We start from the raw sequence: 9,230 nt of genomic DNA, 5'->3' as shown, positions 1-9,230 counted from the left end.
TTTCTGGTCTCTTGTGGCCATGTAAGCATTATAAATAGAAATAATGTTTCCATTGGCTCTACCAAGAAATTATAGAATAATTTCTAAGACAAGGCTATGCCTTTATTTTACTCACCAAGAAAAACTGTATACATTTATAATTGTTTTTAAAATAGTGGATTGACCACTATGATGTCCCTATAATAGAGCACAAGCCACATTATAATTAAAAAAATCATTAACTATATGCAATATTTAAGTCTTAATATATACACCACCATGGCATGAACATACCTTTACAGACATATGCATAGAACAGCATTATGATATTCTATTTTATTTTCAGTGTACTAGCCTTAGATCACACTCCACACGAGAGCTTCACTTACTGCTAGCAGATGGCCTCACAAAAACACCTGTATTTCTTCTCTTGGTCAATAGTCTGCTCTTCTATTGAAGTTGGAATCCAGTCTTGTGGAAATGCCTGGCTCACTGCTGAACTGGATTTCACAAATGCACAAAACAAAATACCAGGGAGACATGGAAAAAGAAAACTGCACAGATCTGATCAACTAACTGTCCCACTGTTCAGCAAACCTGAAAGGTTTCATGTTCATTTGGTCCTTCATAAGTCTAAAAATAGGACAGTTCAGAAGTGACAAAGATCTCTGTGGGTTTTATATAGAAGACCTCGCTGGCTAGCATTCCACTTGGTACTTGGTATAAAAGAGGAGAATAATGTACCATTTTGTGCAAAATATATGGATATGAGAAGTTTCACGAATGTATACAGTACAAGACCAAAGGCCAGTTATGGAACAGTAAAATGCAACAATTGCAGGGATACACCCTTTTCATCTTATATGGATCTGTTAACCTTAAAAAATTACTGTAAAATTGCTAAGGGTGCTCTTCTAAGCAATTTTAATGTTTTTATAATTTCAAACCTAGTGTTGTTTTTAAAAATGTGACTTAAAGAGATACTGACACCAGAAAATAACCTTTTTTTATCTATCATAATCTTGTCTTTGGATGCTTATTATAATTTTGGCTGATGCTTTTACATTACCTTTCTTACCCCGATGTTCCTCTATCAGGGGTCTGCCATATTTGTGCAGCAGAAACTCTGACAGGTTAAGAAGGGACAGTCAGCTTGGCAAAACAATCTGGTTTAGGAACTTCAAGTAACTATTACTTACAAAAGCAGAACCATCAGTAAAAAACAATCAACATGACCTATAGGTAACTCTTAATATAGATTAATATTTTGAAAAGAAAATTTTTAGTGTCAGTATCACTTTAAAAACACCATGGGGCAGATTTACTAAGGGTCGAATATCGAGGGTTAATTAACCCTCGATATTCGACTAGGAACTAAAATCGTTCGACTTCGAATATCGAAGTCGAACGATTTAGCGCTAATCCTACGATCGAACGATTGAAGGATTATTCGTTTGATCGAACGAATCAAAAAAACGCAGGCAAGCCTATGGGGACCTTCCCCATAGGCTAACATTGACTTCGGTAGCTTTTAGCTGCCGAAGTAGGGGGTCGAAGTTTTTCTTAAAGAGACAGTACTTCGATTATCGAATGGTCGAATAGTCGAACGATTTTTAGTTCGAATCGTTCGATTCGAAGTCGAAGTAGTAGTCGAAGGTCGAAGTAGCCCATTCGATGGTCGAAGTAGCCAAAAAACACTTCGAAATTCGAAGTTTTTTTAATTCGAATCCTTCACTCGAGCTTTGTAAATGTGCCCCCGTGTGTGGCATTAGCCTTAAATGGTTTCACAAAGGCTAATATAATGAAATCTTATAACACCGCTACATGCTGGTCAGTTCCTCTGCCTGTACAGTTAAGGAGAATATCTTCAATAGGAAAACCTAGAACTCTTCTGATGATGTCACATGAGGTCATACTTTAAATGGGGGGTTACGGCACTTAAAATACCCTAGTAAAAAATAGCACTGGCCTTTATCAAACATACCCAAGTGTATACATTCCAACAATAGAAGTTCTTTCAGATATTCTTGCCCTCCTTTGAAATTCAGCAGACAATTATTACAGCAGTTACTGGGTGCCTTGTGACATTTACCCCCAGGTATTTTCACAGTTTTTGCCTGCAGTATGTTAATGCAATATTTACACAAAGAATTTCCACTTGGTACAAGGAATGAGAAACAGAAAGCTTCTGAAAATAATAAAATGAACAATAATTCAACAGAATCTTTTTATTTTTTAAAGATGAAAAAAATTGCAGTGCCAGACATGTAAGGCCAACTGGTAGTATAGTCTCCTGCCATACCGAATATCTTTGTGCGATATTATTAGTTGCATCTATGGCCACCTTTAGTCCATGTCTCAAATGAGTCAACGCATTTTCCATTGCCCTTGTGAAACTGTATTCTGAATATAGATAATGTCTTAATATTAATTTATTATGATACCATTTTAGAATTTTAATTTTGTCTGTATTCGTATTATTGTCCTTCTGGAGCCTGTTATTACACGTCCCTTGGTTACTTACCCCACTGACTTACAGCTTTTAAAAGAAATATTCATGCTCGTCATATAATATCCATGCTTTGTATCTGATTACTTTTTGATTAGCCTTGCTCACTGTGTTTAAATTAATCACTTTGCCAGCCTAGGCAGACAGAGCTTTGGCCTTTCTTTTCTAAAATAGGAACCAAACAACCGCTCCGAGCTGCCCCTCTGCCTGGTTGTCCTTTAGTGCAGCTCCTCATATGTATATATTCCTAGGTGCTCTACCTCCAGCGTCCCCACTTTATCAACACACCTCTTGAGCATAAAATAGGCGGCACTCCGGCTAAGAATATATCAATTTATTGCAGCAGATTGCTGACTGAGCACGCCTAACGCGTTTTGGGAACAACTCCTTTACAAGCCTATGATTAAGGGAGTTGTTCGCGAAACATGTTCAGCTTGCTCAGTCAGCAGTCTGCTGCAATAAATTGATATATTAATAACCGGAGTGCTGCCTATTTTATGCTCAAGAGGTTCTTTTCCAAAAGCCCTAAAATTCCATTCCACCGTATAATTCACCTGTGCGATTTCCAAGAGAAAGACCAGGAAGCAAAAGGCTGCTTAAGTTCATGCACATTTTATTGAGTAGTAATATAAAATGCTTTTTTTTTTTTTCCATGTTACAAGTGCATGCTTCGATTGCCAACATTTCAGAAGTCAAAGTACAAAGGCAAGGCTTTAGGCTGTAGTGAATTACTTGGGCACTTAAAACAATTTGATAGAAAAAAAATAAATAAATGGACTGATTTTTTTTCCAATAAATTCTTGATGTCAGGAGTCTTTATAATTCATAACTCATATTATAAAGGGAAAAATGTGAAAAAATGACACATTTGTGGCACATGACAAAACAAATAGAATGCCCAAACCATTATGACACTAACAGTTACCATGCACTTAAGAGTTTCACATGTAACCACAAAGTTCTTTTAAATTTCACAAGGTTTGCTAAACATGCTAACCATATATATGTGCACGACAAGCGTTCTGTTTAAAAAACATTAAGAATATTCTTCTCCCCTCTAGGTTTTTTTTTTCTTTTTCAAAGCTTTTTCTATATGTTGATTACAAAATTCCAAAGGCATTAAGCATTTTTAGAGAATATAAAGTATGCCAGTATACATACATTTCCAGTAGGAGTCCAACCACTAAGCGCATTACAGTCCCATACAGGCCTATACAGCCATTTTGTCTTAAAAAACATGCATAGGCAGATTTTTACAGAATATAGATGCTTTTTTGTTTCCACTGCACTTAATATGGTGTCTTGTACACTATACTTAAAAATGCACCACTCATAAATATTAAAAGTCAGCAAGCCACAACCAATACTTTATTTACCAAAAAAAAACAAAACAGATAAAACAGAAAAAATGGTTATCGTTATTCCAGTTCTTGCTTTTAAAGAAAAAAAATATTTACGGTCAAATAAGTAAGCTGTGTGTTATATAATAAGAAGGGCATTCAAGCACACTAAAGTAACCTGAGGTTAGCATGATCTGTACAAAATTAAACTTTATGCTCTTTTTTTTTGGCATCTTTAACAAATAATTCAACATTCTTCCTTCTTTTCCCATACAGTGCCAAACTGATACACTGAAGTTCCAACTCCAGCACCAATGGCATTAAGACTGCCCACGTGAATATTTTTTTGAATCCTCCTGGAATTAGAGGCTTGCAAGAAACTGCTCACCAATGTCTTGCATGCATCTTCAGGAGTAAAAAAACACAGCCAATGCCTGACAAGAGTAACAAAACATTATCAATAAATAGTCCTTATTTTAGTTTGTACATTATGTTTTAAAAATGTTTGTACGCCAACGTCTTTTAGTTGAATGCTGTAACTGTAAACATACAATAGTAAGAATTTCAACAAAGACATACTGTATGTTTAGGAACTAAAAGAAGGCCTTTCAATAAAGTAACTAGAAATTCCAAATGTATTTGGAAGATATTTTATCCTCCTACCTTTGTAATATATATGAGCAATATTTTTTTTTTCTTTTCTACAAGCAATTATAGGCATATTCAGATGAGGCAAGGGCCTCACTAAAATAGATCTGACTTTTTGTTTTAAGATGAAGTTGTAAACTTAATTTTTCAACACCCACCCGCAAAAGTAAGTAGCATTTACCCAAACCAAGAAACCCAGTTGCTGTTGTGCAGCAATCCCACCATGCCTTGCAGCTACAAAAATATTTAATGAACAGGAAATGGTCACTGAATATTGCTGCCGTTGCTGTCAGTACCATTGGTCTCTGAAGAAATAGCCTTGTTGATTGAGTTAAGGTTGGCATCTGAAGGCATAGCATCTCGACGGGGTGGCATCCTTTCATTAATACGATCTAAGCCTTTGGCCTCCTCGAAGCTAGTGATCTTATGTTGTGGTGAAAATCCTTTGATTGCTAAATGGAACATGTCAAGAATGAAAAAGAAAGATGTTAATGAATAACCAATGAATTCAGGAAGTTTTCCCACAGCAAGGCAATAAATAAATGATGTGAAATGTGACGGGAAAAACACATTTGCAAATCAACGAAATCACTTGGAAATGCTCACAAACTAAATGTAAACAGAAAAAAAGTGAATTAAATAATTATCCATCTGAGTTCAACTCACATGTTTCATTTGTTGCAAATACATAAATCTATGACATGTGGGGTCCGTTTGGGATTTATTGTTACATAACGTAACCTATCAATATTTATTCGTGTGCAATAATGGCAACACTATGTTCCATTAAATGTAGAATAACAGTAATAGATTAGTAGCTGGCAGTTTTCACGTGTGTATGGCCGGAATAAAATGACAGGTATAGCTCTTGTAATAAACATATTAAATAGCATACTGCAATCTTATGCAATCTTAAACAGATCTCAATTTACATACTATTGTTTTGACATCAGTCCAGCAAATTGTATGATTTATTCAGCCAACTTTTTAAATGTTAATTATGATAGGATTCATTTTAAAGGGTTTTATTTTGCAAACAAAAAAAATTATTTAAATCGCTGTCATGCTAAATTCACCATTTCTCAAAGACTGATCTGCAGTGTCTAAACTATTCAAATAAAATTTCAAATAAATGTATAGCTAAACAAGTTCCAGTCTACAAAAACTAAATGTAATAACATAATTTGAGAATATAAAATAAGGCTTTAATAAAATGATAAATAAAAAAAAAAAATCAAAGGAACGGCATACAATTTTGACCATATAAGTATGTCTGAGATAATGAATGCGTGAACAAATGAATCCAAAAACATTATGCTTCATTTATTTATTGAGGAAAATGAAGGGACATAACTGTATCTGTCAAAAGTATGGTAACCTTTACGATTCTGAGTTCATGTAAAGGGAAATTGTAGTCCGGTGTTTTAATCAATGGGATGATAAGTTGTGAGTGTGTAAGGCCCATCCTTATTTAAAAAAACGAAATGTGGGTTCTTACTGTCCAAGGACCTCCAAAAACAATTATTGATACTGACAAGGCTGTAAAAAGTTACAAAACAATTTTTAAGTGTTTCATTTGCACCATTCCATTATCAGTGCAATTGTTACTCAGAAGTGGTCAACCAACAAAGAACACACCATAAACAAAGGGTGTAAGACTCTGGGAGACGACAAAGATCCCCAGGCTAACATCTAAGGGATTAAAGGCCTCTCTTGCATTGATGAATGTCAGAGGTCATGTCTCCACCATCAGGAGAAACCTGAACAATAATGGAGTTACAAGGAGAAAGCCACTACTATTAAAAAATAACATTGCTACCTGCCTTCAAAAGGATTCAAAAGGATACTGGAAGAATGCTCCGTGGACGAATGGGCAAAATGGAACTTTCTGGCTTGAAAGAAAAGCATTCCAGCATAAGAACCTTATCCTATCTGTGTAACATGGTGGTGGCAGTATCAAGGTTTGGTAATGCTTTGTTGCCTCTTGATTAGGATGGCTTGCCATCCTTGATGGAACTATGAATTCTGAATTGTACCATCAAATTCTGCAGGAAAATGGTACAGACAAATTCTGTCTAAAATGTTGTGGAAGGACCTGAAGTGCAAGTTTATTTGAAAAAGGCCACCAACATTCCTAAGTTGAAGGTGCTCTTTTAAAGATAAAATTCCTCCAAGTGACGAAAACACTTACCCCATATGAGATAAAAGGCACTAAGTTTTCCCAGTAGCAGTAACTCATAGCAATCAATAAAAGGTTTGCTTTTAAACAGGTGACCAGTAAATTCAACCTGCAAATAGGTTGCTATGGATACTGCACCCGGGTAAATTTAGTGCATTTTATAACATAACCCCTTTAGTTGCAGTTCTTGCTGCCCAAGGGGAGCCTCAATAAATAAATGAACAAGTATAATGTTTTTGACAAATAATGTTTGACTATAATGTTTTTGATTTAACGGAGTTTTTTGGTTTTCTAGTCTCAGAGCTTGTGTGGAAATAGATGGTGTTTTCAGACTATGCAAACTTTTCAGTACTACTGCATAAATCGAACATCTATGGATGTTTTGCAAGTTGGAAAAAAAAATCTGGAGTGTATAATGAAATTTGATTTGTTCCTTTACAAATGAACAAAACCATCTATTGCAACTGCAAGAGCGATTCATAAATGGCAGGGGAACTTTTTGAGATTCATAAAGGAAACAAAACAGCCCTTATCCAATAAATTGAAAACTCATCCAGGATTTTTACAGATCAAACATAGTTAAAAGAAATGTGTTGAATAGATATATAGATGCTATTAAACCACTTCCTGCTAAGTTTGCACTTCATAAGTATGTATTATAAATTTAACACAACGAGAGCTTTTGTTAGACAGAAAACTATTTTTGTAAATGACTAAAAGCAACATTAAAATAGAGGCCTTGCTTCTTAGTTTTCTCTTTTGATCTGCATTTTGAGCATAAGCAACCAAGATTTATTGGAGGAGAAAGGCTGAGAAAAAAACACAGTATCCTGTAAACCACTAAATTAATATATAAGTCATTGAGATGAACTCCAGTGGACCATTCTTCAGATGGCTCATGATCAATAAAAAGTAATTCATGAATGCATTGTTTTATACATCTCATGTTAAACCGAAAGCACACAGGTAGTTAAATTAATTAGGAAGCATGGGCAGGGAAAGGGTGGAAGTAAAGCAAAGCTGCTCAAGGCTTAGGTAAAGAGCTTTAAAAGAGGAGACAAAATGCAAATGAAGACCAACATTTCTTTTTTCATTGAAACAAGTCTCAAATGGTACCAGAAAATGTAACTTGATAGTCCAACTATTATGCAGAGTCAAACTGTAAAATGACCTGCAATTTACTACAGTGACTTTTAATATTAAGAAAGCACAATATATAACTAAATAATGTTGGATGCTTTAGATTAACTATAAACAGCAAGTATGATAACAATAATAATCAGTACAGTTGGTCATACATTTGAAAATCCCACACTACATGGGATTCCAGAGGTAATTAAGACTTAATTGGAACTCCTGGATTCCTACTTCATTCATGTTACAAAAATAAATAAAGCCTAAGAAAAAAAATGTAAATTGCAGATTAAACTATGGGGCCCAATTGACTACACGGCGGTATTGGGGGAGCTTACATTTTTTTTAAAAAGGGTAATGAGAGGGGCAAAGATGTACAGGCAAGGAAAGTAGTTGCATTTTTCTAAATTGAATGAAAAGACAAATGGCCCTAGAATATACCTCATAGCTTTATACAGAATATAAATGAGATTTAGTGTAAGTAATGTAATATAACAATGTATATCGTATTAATATACATTTTAATCTAAATATAATACAAATGAAAAATCTATTACACAGAGTAAAGCATATGAATTGCAAGAAGGGTTCTAATGAATCTAATGAAGCCTGCACAACTTCTCTCCTTTAGACATAAATACACTTGTGTGTTTGCCTTTAAGATATACAGGGTCATATTAAGTGTAAATACGAACAACCGAGTAGGGCAGAACAAGCAAACCACAGATGGAAGAAAAATATTAAAAAAAAGGTAAATATAAATGGACACAAAGATGGCAAATGAGTGAGGGAGAAGGGATGAATAGAACAAGGCTAAAGATGGATCAAAGGTTAGGAAAGAAGACAAGCAAATTAAAGTGATTGGTGAGGGCAAGAAATTGGAGAGAGAATAGTTTCACATCAACTGGAAACTTGACTCCAAAAAAACAACCAATGCTAACCACAGTGATATGGTTTTAAGCAAATTTGGGACAAAAAAAATGCATTATTTATTCAGTTGCATGGCAAACACATGTGATCTTTGGAGATATTTACATACCATTTATTTATATGGTAAGAACTTGGGAGGGGATTCATACACAAGATGGAATGCTTTGTTCGACCCAACTTACTGCCGTTTAGTAAATGGCCCAAAAGATGTTAGCAGTTTACATCAAAGATATACTGTACACGACACAGAATCACAGAAAATACAGAAAACAGCCAAACTGGCAACAACAACGCACACTGCAAATTAGATTTTGCTGATAGGAATAGACGATTCCAACATAAATAACAGCCAAAGTTGCTGCTATTTAGAATTCAGTTGTATTTTCTCTTACTTGTTGCTAATATAGCTAAAGGAAGGATCAGATTGAATTCCATGAACTTACCAATAAGAAGAGACAAATTTGGTGCTACAATTGGGTATTTGGACTACATAAGAACAAAATACAACTGA

General features: G+C 34.8%; 1 protein-coding gene across 2 annotated transcripts in view; it reads right to left on the bottom strand.

Moving 5' to 3' along the window:
* Nucleotides 1-3,084: 3,084 nt before the first annotated feature.
* The window catches only part of ppp3ca.S (protein phosphatase 3, catalytic subunit, alpha isozyme S homeolog), a 109,737-nt gene continuing 103,591 nt past the window's right edge, over nt 3,085-9,230 (bottom strand). The window contains exon 13 of one of the 2 annotated variants that reach the window (XM_018233914.2): nt 3,085-4,928. In XM_018233914.2, coding sequence (XP_018089403.1) covers nt 4,741-4,928 — 188 coding nt within the window. In that variant the 3' untranslated portion in view covers nt 3,085-4,740. 2 annotated transcript variants of the gene reach the window in all.

The sequence above is a fragment of the Xenopus laevis genome, chromosome 1S (genome assembly GCF_017654675.1).
Source record: "Xenopus laevis strain J_2021 chromosome 1S, Xenopus_laevis_v10.1, whole genome shotgun sequence".
Classification (NCBI taxonomy): domain Eukaryota; kingdom Metazoa; phylum Chordata; class Amphibia; order Anura; family Pipidae; genus Xenopus; species Xenopus laevis.
The sequence above is the reverse complement of the archived record's forward strand: the minus strand, read 5'-3'. Positions and strand labels throughout refer to the sequence as shown.